The 17,656-nt window shown below is 49.0% G+C and overlaps 2 protein-coding genes across 3 annotated transcripts in view; one reads left to right on the forward strand and one right to left on the reverse strand.

The window, feature by feature from the left end:
• CHRNB4 (cholinergic receptor nicotinic beta 4 subunit) overlaps window positions 1-16,609 on the forward strand; it is a 17,813-nt gene extending 1,204 nt beyond the window's left edge. Inside the window, exons 1-6 of one of the 2 annotated variants that reach the window (XM_046652388.1) lie at window positions 3,550-3,682; window positions 4,683-4,836; window positions 9,650-9,694; window positions 9,797-9,906; window positions 10,697-11,687; window positions 14,985-16,609. In XM_046652388.1, coding sequence (XP_046508344.1) covers window positions 9,668-9,694; window positions 9,797-9,906; window positions 10,697-11,687; window positions 14,985-15,125 — 1,269 coding nt within the window. In that variant the 5' untranslated portion in view covers window positions 3,550-3,682; window positions 4,683-4,836; window positions 9,650-9,667 and the 3' untranslated portion in view covers window positions 15,126-16,609. Of the gene's footprint in view, window positions 1-3,533; window positions 3,683-4,682; window positions 4,837-9,649; window positions 9,695-9,796; window positions 9,907-10,696; window positions 11,688-14,984 lie in introns of those variants that run through there. The other variant, XM_046652387.1, reaches the window with a different exon arrangement.
• LOC124235155 (uncharacterized) overlaps window positions 1-17,656 on the reverse strand; it is a 48,377-nt gene that overhangs the window by 29,751 nt on the left and 970 nt on the right. The window contains exon 2 of the mRNA XM_046652764.1: window positions 17,435-17,536. Coding sequence (XP_046508720.1) covers window positions 17,435-17,536 — 102 coding nt within the window. The remainder of the gene's footprint in view (window positions 1-17,434; window positions 17,537-17,656) is intronic.

Consider the following 17,656-nt stretch of genomic DNA (forward strand, 5'->3'; position numbering starts at 1 on the left):
GGAAGTGGAGCTCTCACCAAAGATGGTGTCTGCATTCAACGTGTATCCTGGCTCTGTCACCTGCTGGGTGACCCCATGCCATTCCTTTCCCCTCTCAGCCTCAGTTTCCTTATATGTTCTATGGGGATGATATGCCCTGCCTACATACTTGGGGACTCAGATGTGTGAGTCAGTAAGCATGGTCCTGGGGCCACCTGCATCAGAACCACCCAGTACAGATTCCTGGACCCCATCCTAGGCTCAGAGGATCAGAATCTCTGGAAATGGAGCTTGAGAATCTGCATTTATACAAGCATTCAGGTGATTCTTACATACGATTAGAGAAGCTATTGATAATATATCGTGAGCTCTGTGTAAAAGGTAAACATTCCAGCTTTCTTTTTAATCTACAGCTGCCTTTTAATAAATACAAATCTCCTGTTCCCTTCTTCGGTTAAGCACACCCCCAAGTGAAAATCACTCTGTCTTTCAGATGCCTACTTGCCAGGACGATTACATTGACCTTTATTTTCTGTAGTTTGTATTCTAAAACAATAGGTAGCATCTTTCCATTCTTCCAATATAGATTTTAAGATCAGCTATGCTTCTTCAAACTGTACACACACTCACACAGTTTAGGATTCCAGCCATGGCTTCCTCTTGGGTTGTAATTCCTTTCTGCTGCGGAGCAGTTTTCCCAGAGAAGGAAGGCCTAGGAAGGCCAGGTCCTGGACAGAGGCAGGTTGGGCCCACTCCTCATCAGAATCACTGAGTCATGACTGACCTCTAGTGGTGGCCTCTCTGTTGACTGGGTCAGCCCCAGGGCTGGGATGTGACCCCCAATTGTGCCCCAGAAGCTTCCACCCATTCTGGGCCAACCCTGCCATCTAGGGGTCAGAGGCCTGTCTCTTGTCTTTTGAACCCAGCAGGCCTCACAGGCATAAAGCAGCAGATTGGAAAGCCTAAATGTGTTGTTCTAGGCATTTTTCCCTCCTTTGTTGGGGGGTGGGAGTACATTCCAGCACCAGCAGCTCTGCTGGTCATTCCTACTCTGGCCTACACACTCACACATACAAGTACAAACACAGGCACACACTCAACCCTGGACATCAGTATGGCCTCTGCAGGGGCCATCTCCTTAGGGGAAGTTAACAAGGGCACTAAAGAAGGCATGGGGTCCCGAGAGGGCCTCTGTCTGAAAGAGGCTCCTAGACCTGGCTCTGCCACTGACTTGCTGGAGCTCCTTGAGTAAGGTCCTTCCCTCTTTGGTCTGCTTCCTCGGCTGAGAAACAGAGGGTTGGGCTAAATGGCCTAAGGTTTTTGGAACCTCTAACTTTGGAGCCCATAGCTGGTCCTCAAGATGGGCGAGGGTCCCTCAGGGCCAGCTGAATGCCTGAGAGGCAGGACAGACCCAAAGGAGAGCAACCTGAGCATCTCAGGTGGGTTCAGAGCTGGAACACAAGCCCCATGGCCTGCAGAGGGGCCCTGGCCTCTCAGGAACCCAGCGGGACCAGCCTCCTGGGGCTGCAGAGATGTCGGATCCAGCCTCCCCCAGCACGGCAGGGCTGGGGCCAGAAGCTGCAGATTCTGACCCCAGAGCCACCCCAGACATGCCAGATGGGCTTGGGCAAGTCACACCCCTTTTTATGAAATGAGGAGTCAGCTCAAATATATATACTAAAGAGGGGCTGTGTGAGGGATCCAGCTACAGCCTAGGGCTACCAACTGGCTTCCAGGGTACTCAAGCAGCTGACCTCTGGGAGGAGGTCCAGGGGATGAGAGACGGGGTTCAGAATGTAGGCCAGGCATCCAGAGGACCCTCTCTGGACAGCCTGGGGCAGTCTCGGGGAGGGACAGCAGGCAGCAGGTGCGCTGGGAGCATCTTTCACAAGGCACTAAATATTGCATCTGCTCCAGATAGGCAGCGAGTTGGAAAATGCCTGGAGCAGGGAGGGTGGCGGCTGCTCCTCCTGGTCTTGTGTCCAGCCCAGCACCCACCCAGGAGTCTACCTCAGACTTGCTTAATCAGGGCAATTCACGCTCTGGACCCACCCAGAGGGAAGGGTTTGGTAAAATGCAGTAACTGGCCCTTCAGAAGTCCTGGAGTCCTGCGCCTGGTGAGCCTGCAGCCCCTCTCTGGCAGCCCCACCCCCACCTCCTCAGCCTCCCTTATTCTCTTATTCTTCTCTCACACTACTTCCTCTACATACCCTCATCCATTTCCCTGCAGGTAGGCTCTCCAGCTCAGGTATCCATGACCTTCCTGAGTCTCCCTCTTCCCAAGGTGCCCCCCACCCATACCTGACACATTCTCCCTGAAGACACCAGAGTAAACAAGATTGAGACCTGAACCTCACCTTCACTCCCAGACATGTGAGGGAAATGGGGCAAAGACCTGAATACCACTTGGCAAGAGATCTGGGGTGTAGAGAGGGGCAGATCTGGGGCTGTGGGAGCTCAGGGGGATCACAGTGAGGTTGGGCTCCCTTTAGGATGTTGCGTTGCTGGGTCTTGAATATGACTCTGAGCCCAGACCTCTCCTTTAAGCTCCAGACCATTAGCTGACTATCAGCTGGACTCCAGCACTTGGCGTCTCAAAGGCACCTTGCACTCTGTAGGTCCAAGCCTGAACCCAGGAAATTCCCCCAGCCCAGTCCTGTTCTTCTTAGAGAAGGCACCATCCACCCAGCTCTGCACAGAAAACCCACATTTGAGAGATCTCTCCCCCACCACACTGGCAGCTCTCTGAGGCAGGAGCCATTTCTGGTTTCTTGCACAAGACAGACATGCAGATGTTTGGTGGCCGGTGGCCTGGGGCAGTCCTGGCAGGAGAAAGAGTGTGCTCAAAGACTTACAAGTGCGGAAAGGAAAACAGTAGGGTTTGGCCAGAACGTGAGTATCTGGGCATAGAGGTGGAGAGGCGAGGAAACATCAGGTGGAGGAAGACAAGCTGGTGGCGGGGGTGCGGGGGCAAAGGGCTCTGGGAGCCCAGCTAAACATTTGGGTTGAACTCTGCCTACAGCTCGGAGAGCCTGCGGGCAGGGAAGGGCTCTAGCTCAGTTTGCTGTAGGAAGACCACTCTGGCACTGCATGCTACATGAAGGCAGGGGCAGAGTTGGGGTGGGGAGACAACAAAAGGCTACTGGAAGAGCCCAGGGCAGGGTGGTGAGCCAGGACCAGGGCTGGAGGGGTGGAGATGGGAGGCCAGACTGAGAGACTTGGAAAGCAGAATAGACAGAGATCGGTAGGCACTTGGATGAACCAAGAGAGGGATCAGGAATAGATGCCCAGATTCTGGAATAGATGCCTAGAGAGTGGGGTGCCATTCATTGCTAGAGGGAATAGGAGGAGGAAGACGTAGGGCATGGGAGGAGAGAACTGAGCTCTGTCTTAGATATTTTTAATTTGAAGTCCCCAAGGAGAGGCAGGCCTGCCAACACTTTAGCTGCTTGAGCTGGCCCTGAGGGCACTTCTGCTCCCTGGCCCTCGCAGCTCTCCCCTTCACGTCCATCAGCTGCAGAGGGCCCAGCAGATCTGACTATGTGTTCTCCCAGGGGACTGCCGTGTGGCCAATGCCGAGGAGAAGCTCATGGATGACCTTCTGAACAAAACCCGCTACAACAACCTGATCCGCCCAGCCACCAGCTCCTCCCAGCTCATCTCCATCCAGTTGCAGCTCTCCCTGGCCCAGCTCATCAGCGTGGTAGGTGGAGGGGCCAGCTGTGCCTCAAGGTGCAGGAGGAGAGGCATGATGGGTCTTCAGGGCGCTGGCCAGGTCTTGGGGAAAGGAGTGCCCATTCAGTGTGCAGGGCTGCAAGTTGAGTAACTTGGGTTTTACTTCTGGCATTGCCCAGACTTCTGGACAATGTCCCAGATTATTCACCTAATCTTTTTCCATATCCATAAATTAAGGAATTTGCCTAAACTTTGAGGGCCCTAACTCTGCCTCTACATTATGATTCTTTCATTCCAAAAATGCTGTCTGTGCCTTTGAACATACCTTTCTCTTTGCTTGGGATGTCCTGCCCATTTTGTACACACCAGTTTCACAGTTTGGAGCCAGCTGCAAATCCACGATCTCAATATCAATTAAAATACTTTGGCTTCAAGTAATTGAACATCCAACTATGAGTGGCTAAAAGAATAAGGACATCTATTATATCACACAACGAGAATAGGCCAATAGTTTCAGAGTTGGTCAATGCAGTAATTCAACGGTGTCATGATTGTAGGTTGTTGTCAATGATGTCAGCGCTCTGCAATTCTCTTGTTTTTTCCCCCATGACTATAAGATGGCAGCCATAACTCTAAACATAAAATCACCACATGACAATATCTGTGGCAGGAAACGGCAAGTCCTTTCTTGGGTCCCTTTTTGACCATGAGGAAAACTTTCCCAGAGACCTGCCGTCTAGGCAACCTGTCCTCCACTTGGTGGACAGGGCTACAGCTCATTCCTAAGCCTTCACCAATACTGGCTGGAGGAATGGAATTACCATGGTCAGCTTAGACTTATCGAGACGTGGCGAAAAAGCTAGAGAAGGGCCCATGAAGTTCATGAGTATCCAATTTCTAACGAAGTCATGGTTTTATTAACAAAGAAGAAGTGAGAGGGAATGATCATTGGGTAGGCAGCCAATGGGCCTGCCCTAGACCGGTGAGCCTCCAACATGGCCATAATCTTCTCCTCCTTGTCCTCACAGCCCTGCCCTATGATCTCTGCCAGTCTGCTCAAGAGATGACCTCACATACCCCTACTTGTTGGGGGAGATAGGAACTGGTTTGGGGGAACTGATGGGTTCAGAGGCCCAGGTGTAGGGCCAGAACCAGAGGCAGCTGCTACACCAGTCTAACCAAGTAAGTAAGGGTCTGGACCAATGAAGGAAGTTGCTGCAGGTATGGAAAGGAGAAAGTGATTGCAGAGTTCACAAGTAGGGTTGTCAGGTCTTGATGTGTGGATGTGGGGTAGGGTTGGGGGGTGCTGAGGAAGGCTGAGGTGCCAGAGAGTTCTCCTTCTCCCCTTTGCTGTCTCTGAGTTGGGGGTGTCTGAGGGAACCATGGCCCATTGTTAACCTTCCTGTGTGGCCCTTCCCACGTTCCCACCCACAGGGTTGGAACTCTGCCCCTGGATGCAGCTCTGAGGGGAGCGTTCCCATGAGGAGTGTGTAGGGTGCTGTAACCAGCCATGTGGAAGGAGATAACTAAGAGGCTGAAACTCCTCTGGTCAGGTGGCTGCCTTCTTACTCCCAGCCTCTCAACCTAGCACAGCTGGCCCCCACAAACCCAGCCTCTCCAACCTATAGTTCTCAAGAAGGCTTTGGCCAAATTAATGGCTGGCTCCCTCCCCTTGGAGGAAGCACAGCCCAAGAATGGCAGACGGATGAAGAGCCTTGTGCTTCCTGTCCCTCTCCCCTCTGCAAGCCAACTGGAAGGCCTTGACCAGGCTGGTGTCTGAGTATTACTGTCCAGCCAAGGGCTTTTTGCTTAATGGGGTGAGCCCAGCAGCTACCCTGCAGCTGCTGCCCTGGTAAACAGGCAGATGGCTCTGGTCATGCTTCCAGGTTCAGGTTGCCCCTGCCAGATCTGCTCTGTGGGTCCTGTGAGGTAACGGAAGTTACTAGGAGGAGGAAGGGCGCAGGCTCCAACCCCTACCCATGACTGCACTGTGAGCTGTCCCAATCCTGAAAGCTGTGCACAAAACATATTCTAAGTCTTCAGGGGTTTTTTTCTTTCCGTATGTGGGAGGTGGGTGGGTTTTAGATATGATCAGTTTAAAGATGGAAGTTTTTAGGGAGAAGGCAAGGAGTTTGTGCTGGGTAAGGCAAACAGACCTTCAGAAGCAGCTCTTTGGGAAGGCCAGGTCTTGAACAAATGTCCTCAGGCATGTTCAGCAGCTGCTGGGGGACTGAGGGACAAGACTAAGGCACAGGGAAACTTTCTGGGTAATAGAAATGTTCTATACCTTGAAAGGAGGTGGGGTACACGGGGACTGCATTTGTTAAAGCTGGTCAAACTGTATGCTTAAGATCTATGTATTTTACTGCATATAAATTATACCTCAACTTAAAACTATTTTTTTAAAGACAGAGGAAGGTTTTCAACTTTCAGTAAAGGCAAAGTAGATTGTGTAGATTAACCTTTCCATAAGAAAAATTAGAAAAGCTGGTCACAAAGGCCCTCCTTCTCCAAAAAAAATAAATAAATACAAATAAAAAGCAAAGTCTGTTTGAACGTCTTGGAGAGCTCAGCCAGGACTTGAGGGGTCAGGTTCCAGGAGGTGACCCTGACAGTCTGTGGTGCTATTCCCCAAACGTGATGACTGTTAAACAGTAGAGAGCCAAGAGGCTAAGGAGCTGAGCACAAAGTGGTGGCTAGAGGCTGGGAAGCCTAGCTGAATGCTTGGCACTCTCACAGGACTGGTTGGGTGACACATATTGGAGTTTGAGCCCCAGTAAGGAGGTGGGGCCTTGGTGGAGACCTTGAAAGGACCACCCCTAAGAGTAAAAATGAATCAAAAATAGACTAGCCCTCACAAAAAGTAAAACCTGCTTTGAACCAGCTCAGTCACAGACTAGATCAAGGTGATCTGTTCCTACTCTTGTCTGCCATAAAGCCAAAGTCAGTACTCCCTGGAGGCAGATAAAGTCAGATAAAAATTTACTAGGCATGCAATAACACAAGACAAAATAAAAAAAGACAAAGAGAAAAAAGAAGACAATGGAACCAGACACACAAATGATTCAGATATTGGGGTCATCAGACATAGACTTTAAAATAACTGTCAATAAGTGGTAAGTTTTATATTATGTGTATTTTATCACTATTAAAAACAAATAAATTTTCTCAAAAGGAAAATAATAACCACTAATATGTTCATGAAAATTATAATGATGGAGAATTTCAAATTCATTGGATGGGTTTAATAGCAGATTGGTCATAGAAGAAGAAAAAGTTAATGAACTGGAAGAAAGGACAATCGAAAATATCTAGACAAATGGTAGAAAAAAGGATGGAAAATACAGAAAAGAAGATAATATGGTGCATGATAAAAAGGTCAGATCTAAAATGTGTATTTGGAGTTCCAGAAAGAATGGAAATGAAGAATAAGACAGGAACAATTTAAAGTGATACTGGCTCAGACTTTTCCAAAACCGACTAAAGACACAAAGCTCCAGTTTCAAGGGGCTCTATGAACCCCATGAGGGATAAATACAAAAGAAAATCATGCCCAGGGACATCATACTCAAACTCCTGACAACTAAAGACAAAGACAATCTTAAAAGCACTCACGAGTGAGGTGGGGGGGTGGGGGGTGGGGGGGGGAGGCAGGAGCAACAATAAAACTAACAGCTCAAAATGGAAGTCGGAAAATCTAATGACATTTTAAAAGCGCTGCAAGAAAAAACTGCAACCTAGAAGTGGACAACCAGTGAAAATATACTTCAAAAGTGAAGGTTAAATAAAGATGTCTTCAGACCAAAAACCAGAGAATTTAACACAAGAAGACCCAGTACTAAAGGAAATACTAAAGGATGTTCTTTAACCATAATGAACACAATCCCAGCTGGAAACACAGACAGGTAGGGAAGAATGAAGCACAGCGGGAAGGGTGAGTAAATGGGGGAATCTGCATTGATATTGACAGTACAAAACAACAAAAATATCTTGCAAGGTTTTAATTATATGTAGAATTAAATACACGACAACAATAGCCCAAAAGTCAGGAGGGGGTAGATGGAGTTGAAATGTTCTAAAGTTCTTGCCTTGTTCTGGAAGTGGTAAAAGTATTAATTTATGTTAGATTCTAAAATGATCTAAAAAGTATATACATATTGTAGTCTTCAGGGTAACTACTGAGAGTCACATTAATATGGGGGAAAATGGAATAATAAAATCTAAAACAAGGTGAGAAAAGGGAATAAACAGAAAACAGATAGATGGTAGGTTTAAACCCAAATATATCAGTAGCTACATTGAATGTAAATGGCCTAAATACTCTAATTAAAACAAGACAATTGGCATACATTCTTCTGTCTCCTCTTCCCATCTACCCCTCAACAGCCTAGAATGTGGACATAATGGCTGGAGCTCCAGCAATCATCTTGGACCATGCACAAGAAAACTGGAAGGAACCTAGGTCCTTAAGGACTCCGCAGAACAGAACCACTATATACATGCAGACTGTTACACGAGAGAAAAAAACTTATACTCTGTTTAAGTCAGTGTTACTTCGGCTCTCTGTTATTGGCAGCTGAACCTTATGCTATTGATAGGCTGACCTAGTTGAGGGTTCAGGAAAGTTTTCTTGAGGAAGTGACACCCAGGCTGAAATTAGGTTGCTGTAAGTTATCTTGGTGAAGAGGAGGAAGGCAAAAATGGCACAGACTGAGAACACAAGACACATTCAGAGAACTGAAGAAGGCCAGTGGGCTGGAGCACAGAAAAAGGGGCATGGGGAGGTAAAAAAAGACTGGAAAAGTTGGCAAGGCCTTGCAGACCCTGTGAAGGAGTTAGATTTTTATTCTATATGTGGAAGAAGCCACAGAAGTGACCTAAGCAGGGATAAGATTGGGAAGTGGTGGGACCTTTGGAAAGTTTCTTCTGGCTGCATGGGAAGGACAGGGGTGTGTGTTTGGGGAGGGGGGTGGTGCAGCATGGACACAGACCAGTGGGAAGGTCCTATAGTGGTCCAAGTGAGAGATGGATTATGGGGGTCTGGGTTATTGTGGTAGGATTTTCATATTCTTCAGAAATATTTATCGTGTATCTGACACATCCCAGATACCCTTCTAGGTGCCGTCTGCCCTCAAGGAACTTAAGTTCTAGTGGGAGGTGGCATACAATACACAAATAAATAGATGGTATCTGGTGGTGATAAGAGCTACGAAGAAAAATAAAGCAGGGTAAGAAGGAGAGGGAGGGACAGGGTGCTATTTTATGTAGGCAGAGCAGAGGAGACCTGAAGAAAGTGAGGAAGTCAGCTGTGTGGATTTCCAGGAAGAGGGAACAGCATGTGCAGAGGCAGGAGCAGAGACAAGAGTAGCTGAAGTGGAATGGGCAAATGGGAGAGTGTTGAGATAGAAAGATCTAGTTGAGATAGGGGTTGAGGCGGCAGGATTTTGGCTTTTACTTTGGATGATACGGTGAGGGAGTGAAGGGTTTCAGCAGAGGACGTATTCTGACGAGGTGAGATTTTAAAAGGATCACCCTGGCTGCTTTGTAGAGAATAGAGTAAGGGCAGGCCAGGGCAGAGCAGGAAGACCAGTTAGGAGGCTACTGCAACGGTCCAGGCAACAGATGATGGTGGCAGTGGAGATGGAGAGAAGCAGACAAATTTGAGATGCATGTACAAGATACAATCTACAGGACTTACTGATGGATCAGAGAGTGAAGTGTCATAGACAACTCCCAGGTTTCTGGCTGTGGAATTGTATGGCAGGGGGTGCCATTCACTGAGAAGGCAATGTCAATGAAGGACCAGGTTTGGGTACAGATCATGTGTTTTGTCTCAGACAAAAGTATGAAATACTTTTGAGCCATCCAAGAGATGTTGGGTTGGCAGTTAGTCACATGGCTCCTGGAGCTCAGAGCCCTTCACATGTTAAAGTGGGGTCTATGTGTGAGGGCTCCTCCTACTCGGTGAACTGATATAGCCCATTTCACTCCCCAGAATGAGCGAGAACAGATCATGACCACTAACGTCTGGCTGAAACAGGTAAGTGCCCTGCAGGGTCCCCAGCCCTGGAGGCATTTCCTCCAGGGCTGCCCCTTGGTGGCAACAGACCTACAAGTGACAGGGCCTTGCCTGTCTGCTCAGGAATGGACTGACTATCGCCTGGCCTGGAACAGCTCCCACTATGAGGGTGTGAACATCCTGAGGATACCCGCAAAGCGCATCTGGCTGCCTGACATTGTGCTTTACAACAAGTGAGTGGCAGGGTTGGCCAAGGTGGTGAGGGCCAGGCCAGGCAGCAGGCCCAGCCCTTGGGGCTCCTCCAGGCTTGAGTCCAGCCATGGGCTCCATCTGTGCTTCACCCAGACTTCCAGCCATGAGGTTGGAAGAAGAGAGCCAGAGTCCTCAGTTGCAGATGGGAAATCAGAGGCCCAGAGAAGGGGAGAGCCCTGTTGACTCACTCAGGCACAGCTGGGACCAAGGCTAGCATCCTGATGCCCAGTCCAGTGCTCTTTCTGTCCTTCATACTCTCTTTTTAACCCTCAATTGCTTTATCAGGGTTGGATGTTGGTAGGACTGACTCACTATGCATAACTATCTTAGGTAAGCGGAGGGAGCTAAAGAGACTCTTCCTGGGTCGTAGTTACACCGGCAGAAGCATGACAGGATTATGAGTATGGGGTCCAGGGACAACAGACCCGAGTTCAAATCTCAGCTGTACTTCTTACTAGTTTTCTGACCTTAAAGAAGTCACTTAACTTCTGTGAGCCTTGGTTTTCCCATCTGTAAAATGGGGATAATAATAAAACCTCCCTGTGAGGCTTAAATGAGCTAATCCACATGAAGCCTTCAGGCTGCTTCATGGTAGGGCTCTCTCTGCAGCTGCCAAGTAAAGCAGGCCTTTTCAGTGAGGGCACAGGGGCTGGAAGGGTGATTAGTGAGAAGCAGTCCTGAAGGGCTGTTTGGCAAGTTCTGAGAACAGGCCAGGCCTTGTTCAGCATGGATTTCATGATGTTCTCCTCCATGCCCTGCCCCTGCCCCCAGCGCGGACGGGACCTATGAGGTGTCTCTCTACACCAATGTGGTGGTGCGCTCCAATGGCAGCATCCTGTGGCTGCCCCCTGCCATCTACAAGAGTGCCTGCAAGATTGAGGTGAAGCACTTCCCCTTTGACCAGCAGAACTGCACCCTCAAGTTCCGCTCCTGGACCTACGACCACACGGAGATCGACATGGTCCTCAAGTCGCCCACGGCCAGCATGGATGACTTTACCCCCAGTGGTGAGTGGGACATAGTAGCCCTCCCAGGGCGAAGGACGGTGAACCCACAGGACCCCAGCTATGTGGACGTGACTTATGATTTCATCATCAAGCGCAAGCCGCTATTCTACACCATCAACCTCATCATCCCCTGTGTGCTCATCACCTCACTGGCCATCCTTGTCTTCTACCTGCCCTCCGACTGTGGCGAGAAGATGACACTGTGCATCTCCGTGCTGCTGGCGCTCACTGTCTTCTTGCTGCTCATCTCCAAGATCGTGCCGCCCACCTCCCTCGACGTGCCACTCATTGGCAAATACCTCATGTTCACCATGGTGCTGGTCACCTTCTCCATTGTCACCAGTGTCTGTGTGCTCAATGTACACCACCGTTCACCTAGCACCCACACCATGGCGCCCTGGGTCAAGCACTGCTTCCTATACAAGCTGCCCACCTTCCTCTTCATGAAGCGCCCTGATAGCAGCCCCTCCAGGGCCCCCCAGCTTAGCCAGTCTCGCCTGACCAAGTCCGAGCCCACTGCCACCACTGCCTTGGCCACGGGCCCTGCCAGCTCCTCCAACCTCTATGGGAACTCCATGTACTTAGTGAATCCTGCCTCTGCAGCTCCCAAGTCTCCAGCCGGCTTGGACTGGGCAGGTATCCCCAGCGATTTCCGGCTGAGGTCTTCTGGGAGGTTCCCGCAGGATGTGCAGGAGGCCTTAGAGGGCGTCAGCTTCATTGCCCAGCACATGAAGAGTGATGATCAAGATCAGAGTGTAAGTTGCTAGCCCAGCCCCTGCCACCTGCCCAATGGGAGAGCCTCAGATAATATCACTGGTTTCCCATGTCCCATGGTTAATTCATATCAGACAAGGGCTCTCAAATTCTCTGTTTGAATAAGGAATCCAAAACTGAAATTAGTTTTATTATAGCTTCATGCATTGGGGGAGAGGAAATACATACCAGGGATCCTTTTTCGTTTGTTCTGGGTTCCCCAAAAGCAGACCGTGAGATGAAGACCTGGGCAAAGGTAGTTGATTTGAGAAGTGATGCCAGGAAGCACAGTGAGGAAGTAGGGAAAGGGAGACAGAGAAAGGAAGAGAGCCAATTTGGGTATTCATGAGCAGGATACTGCTGTGGGCACTAGGGACCGTCTGAGGCTTGAGAACAAGCCTCAAAATCATCCCCCGGGAGGGAAGTGTGGGTATTTACCCATCAGCTCCCATCCCTTGTGGGTTCAGGGTAGGCCTCTGGTATTAACTCCCCCGCACTTCCTGGTTATGCCAGCCAGCTGTGGAGCAAGCACCCTTGGTGCTAGAGAAAGGCCTGAGGCAGAGAAGAGAGGAGATGCAGGCGTCTGCAGTGAGAGGCTGGCAGTGGGCTGGAAAATGACTTCTGCAGCCTTTAGGGACACAGGTTGGGTGGAGCATTGAGGGTGTCTGCTCCCGTCCCCTTCAAGCTTGCCAAGAAGCCATATAAACACATAGCTTTCAGGACTATAGAAATATCAATTAAAATATTATTGCTACCAGGGTAATAAATTATCAAGCAGGGTGACTACAATTACAGATTTTGAAAAAGAAGTTAATTTTACTTTCACAGGACAAAGCAATGAGTGCTAGAGTTCAGGTGTCTCAAATGACGCCTCTGAACAGATAACACTTCAAAGAACAATTTTATAACAACTAAACACAGAAGGTGATGGTAATGGTTAGAAATGTTCACACAAATTTCCATACTGGGCAGGAGAACAAGTTCCACAGTCTTGTGAATAGTCTCATTTTAACACCTTATCAGATCAGACTCTGAACAGGTTTTTAATACACAACATGCAGCTGCATGTCAAAAAGAGGGCATCTCCCCGTTCTTAATTTCTGCCATTCCTTCTCACCAGCCCCATTCTCAAGGGAAAGCACTGGTATTCCATTAGTTAGCACAGAGGGAAAAGGACAGGCCAGAAAAGTTCCAGAATCACTCTGTGAAAAAGAAAGGAGAGATCTGCTAACAAATGGAATCTAGGGCATGAGCTCTTCTACACCCTGGCTCCTCAGAGTGTGGGCCTTGGACCGGCAGTATGGGCGTCACTGGGGAGCTGTTAGAAACGCCGCATCTCAGGCTGCCCCAGATCTGCTGGCTCAGAATCTGCATTTTCACCAGATCCCCAGGAGTTTCCTAGGCACATTCCAGTTAGATAAGCACAGCTCAATAGGACTATCAGATTTCTCTTTCTAAAAAATTTAATTTGATTGTGCTTTCTTTTGTTTAAAACCATCCAGTAGCTCAGCATCACCTAATTCACTGGCTCCCAAATATTAATAGGCAGCCTGGGGCCCTGCTGGCTAAATGAGAACCACTTCGGCAACTTTTCAAACTACAACTTCGAGGCCACCCATTCCGACTGAACCAGAATCTCTGTGGGGGTGTCCAGGAGCCTGTATCTTTAACCAGATTTCCAGAGGTTTGTGTACACATGCGGGTTAGAAGCACTGCTCTCCTGTACTCCTGGCTGAACTTTCTCTTCTAAAGGCCTCACCACCCCATTGGCACTCACAGGTCTCCTGCTGTTAATTAATTAATCTAAAGCCTCTTATGGGAAGCAGCCAGGCAGGACCCACCATTCTTATAATCACCAGTGTTCATTGAGCTCCACACATCAGGTGCTCTGCCAGGACCTGATAAACATTACTGTTAACCCTCCCAGGAAGCCTGTGAAGTGGTATTTACTCAAGCCCTCATTTTACAATAGGGAAAGCTAGGCTCAGAGAGGCTCACTGACTTGTCCAGGGTCACACAGCTGGCCTGGAGCAGTGCCAAGCTCTGTACCTAGATCTTTGTGATGTCCTTAAACTTTCTTGCCCTGTACTGAGCACATGGTGGACTTACTGTCTTTCTCATGTCCATCTGGAAAAAAAGAGGCTTTCTTCCCTTCTGGAGCATGTCAGCCCCTAAGCCAGCCCAGGCTGTGTTTCTCATCAGAAGCGCCTTCACCCTCCCTGGTGATTAATTGGTCACTATAGATAGCACAAAAATATAAAAAGAGGGGGAAAAGCACATACACACACCAAAAATAAAGTCGTTTGAAATTAGGGCTGTCAAAAAGAAACCCAAGAAAGCCGAGGAAAGCTCAGCATGCAGAGCTGTGCAGGGCCTGCTGCATCATGGGCACGGGCCGCAGCCGTGTTTGGCTGTGGCTTTGAGGGGCTGGTTGACACAGGCTTATCCCGGAAGGTCGATGCACATCACTGACGGGGCCCTGATAAATCGGGTCACTGATGTCAGCTTGCCTATTGCTGCCCAAATTCCCAACTCCAGAGCCTCTGCCGAGTCCTGATCCAGCCACTCTCCACCAGGGAAAGTATGCAGAGGGATCCAGTTGGGCCAGGTGTGAAAGCAGGCATGGGGGAGGAGGCCAGGGTGCTGGGGCTCTCTCAGGGCATCTCCCTGAGGCAAAGGAGGCAGGCATATCTGTGGTGGCACCTCTGGAGGCCAGCCAGGTTTCTGCCAACCCCACATTGGGCTCTGAGAAGACCAGAGAGAGAAACCTAGATGATACAGCAGGAGGAGGCTGGGTCTTAATTACAGGCACTAGCAGACACTGCTATTAATGGAATTGAGCAAATTAAACAGCAAGATTTCCAGGTGTCCTGCAGGCCCCAGCATCCCACCCTACTCAGCTAGCTGGGCCCCAAGTCTTCCTTTGGGCAGAGCCAGTTCACGCAGGAGACTTAGAGTGAGAATAACAGAAGGGGCCTTGTGATCCTCAGGCCTTACTTATAATCAGATTTGGTTTTCAAATCACAACGTGTGGTGTTAATAACCCCTTCCATTCCTAACCTTTCTGTACAGCCCGAGTTCCCATTGGCTCTGCAATATTGTGGGGGTCAGGTAGGGGTGGACTGAGGACCTCAGAGCCCAGCTGAGAGACCAGCCTTGGACTCAGAACTTGCCACTCCAAGTTCTGGGTGGCCTGTGGGGTCCCTGGCCAGGTAGTGAGGGCCCAACTCAGGGAAGGAGGGAAAGCAGGAAGGACCCCATGCTCAGCCCCCATAACTGGTCCCTCTGTCTGCCTGCAGGTCATTGAGGACTGGAAGTACGTGGCCATGGTGGTCGACCGGCTGTTCCTGTGGGTGTTCGTGGTTGTATGTGTGCTCGGCACCGTGGGGCTTTTCCTACCTCCCCTCTTCCAGACCCACATGCCCTCTGAGGGGCCCTAGGCTGCCCTGTGTGTCTGAGGGCCCCCAGGGCTGTGGGGTGAGGTGATATGAGCAGCCAAGTGGGCAGTTTGCTGCTTCCTTCTGGATCAAGGCTGATGAGGCCCTAAATAAATATAAGACCATTGGGCATCAACCCCATCAAACAGCCATGGCTGTGGGAGGGGTGAGGATGGGGGCCCTGGACTATCTTCTCTGAAGGCCTTGGAGGACCCCCAGGAAATCTCAGCAGGAGGGGGACAGTTGAATTCTGGCTGGTCTTCCTTCCCTGCCCCAGGCCCTGGGGATAAGGACAAGCAAAACAGCAGCACCTACCATGTGCCTGGCATCTTGCCCACATCCTGGCCTACCTTTCACCCCATCTCCTTCCATTCCCCCTGACCACTAGGCTCCCTGGCTTTCTTTCAGTCCCTCACACTCAGGATCCTTTCCAGCTCAGAGCCTTGGCATTTGCTGTACCTTCTACCCCAATCTTCTTCCTCCAGGGCCTCCCAAGCTCCTCCCACGGCTGCATCATTCAGAGCTCTGCTCCAGTCCTTCCTTTGTTCTAAGGTCACCTCCCTGAGAGGCCTTCCCCAATCGCCTATTCTAAAGGGTCCTCCCCCACGGCCACTTTACACTGACACCTTCCTCGAGTGCTCCTCGGTGCCTGAAGTTCTTAATTGGTGGTGTGTTTATTGTCCACATCTCACCCTCTAGAGTGTGAGCTCTGAGAGAGCAGGGACACGGTCCCTCGTATTCGCTGCAGTATCTCCACGACTTAGGACAGAGCTTGGCACACAGCAGGTGCTCAATAAATGTTTGCCAAATGAATGAATAGCTCCTATTCCTCCTTCAAGTTCGGATGTCCCTCCTGGGAGCAGCCATCCTTGGTTCCCCGCTGAAGAGAAAGTCCCCTCCTCCACGCTCCGCGGCCCTGGGCACGTTCTGCTTCAGATCACGGCTGGGTTCAGCTGTGTCTCCCTCACAGATGCTCTGACGGGTTCTCTCACATACAATTTTTTGCCCAGTGCCTGGCACATAGTAGACATTCAAAACATTTGTGGAATGGAGGAGAAATTTTTTAAAATTCTATTTTTTATATTATTATACTATAAAATTGACTTTTTACATATAGTTCTATGAGTTTTAATCCATGCATAGATTTGTGTAATCAGGATATAGGAGAGACCCATCACCCAAAACAGCTCCCTCTCGCTACTCCTTTCTGGTCATGCCTACCTCCACCCCGACCCCTGGCAACCACTGATCTCTTGTCCCTCCGTCCAGTGTAGACTTTTCAAGAATGCTATTTAAATGAATCATACAGGATGTAGCCTTCAGAGAGTAGCTTCTTTCATTCAGCATAATGGCTTTCAGAGTCATCTAAGTTATTGAGCGGACAGTTTGTCCTTTTGTCTTGCTAAGTAGTATTCCATCACGTGGACGTTGAAGCACATGTAGATTGCTGCCAGTGTGGGGCAATTACGAAAAGAGCTGCTATAAACATTCACATATAAGATTTTGTGTGAACGAAAGTTTTCATTTCTTTATATAAATACTCAGGAGTGTGATTGCTGGGTCATATGCAGAGTGGTTTTTTTTTTTTAAAGATTGGCACCTGAGCTAACAACTGTTGCTAGTCTTTTTTTTTTTTTTTTCCCTGCTTTATCTTCCCCAATCCCCCCTGGTACATAGTTGTATATCTTAGTTGTAGGTCCTTCTAGTTGTGGCATGTGGGACGCCACCTCAACATGGCCTGACAAGCAGTGCCATGTCCGTGCCCAGGATCCAAACTGGCAAAACCCTGGGCCCCTGCAACGGAGCGCGTGAACTTAACCACTCGGCCATGGGGCCGGCCCCCGGAGTGTATTTTAACTTATATGAAACTGGCAAACTGTTTTCTGGAGCGGCTGTACCATTTTGCATTCCCACCAACAAAGTATGAGAGATCCAGTTGCTCTGTATCATCATCTACACTTGGTATTGACAGTATTTTTTATTTTAGCCATTCCAGTGCATGTGAAGTAGTATATTATACTGGTTTTAATTTGCTTTTTCCTTGGGCTAGTGATGTTGAGCATGTTTTCATGTGATTTTTTTGCCTTCTGTATATCCTCTTTGGTGAAGTATCTGTTTAACTCTTTTGCTCATTCTTTATATTAGGTTTTAGTTTTCTTACTGTTGAATTTTTAAAAACAACTTTATTGAGGTATAATTTACATATTATAAAACCACCCATTTTAAGTGCGCAATTCAATGAGTTTTAGTAAGTTTATCACCCATAATCCAGTATTAGAACATTTGCACCACACCAAAAGGATCCCTCATACCTGTCTATTCTTACTTTTGAGTTTTGAGGGGTTGTTATAGCTTCTGGATGCAAGTCCTTGGTTGGATGTGTGTTCTGCAATATTTTCCAAATGAAGGGCTCTCTGCCAGGAGAATGAGAATGCTCTTACTGGGGGCCTGAGCAGTAGGCCCCAATTCTTAAAAACATTTTATGGGTCCTGCAAAATGTCTCCTTTTGTTTGGTTTTAATGTGGGTAGGCAGC

This window comes from Equus quagga, chromosome 2 (genome assembly GCF_021613505.1).
Source record: "Equus quagga isolate Etosha38 chromosome 2, UCLA_HA_Equagga_1.0, whole genome shotgun sequence".
NCBI classification, from domain to species: Eukaryota; Metazoa; Chordata; class Mammalia; order Perissodactyla; family Equidae; genus Equus; species Equus quagga.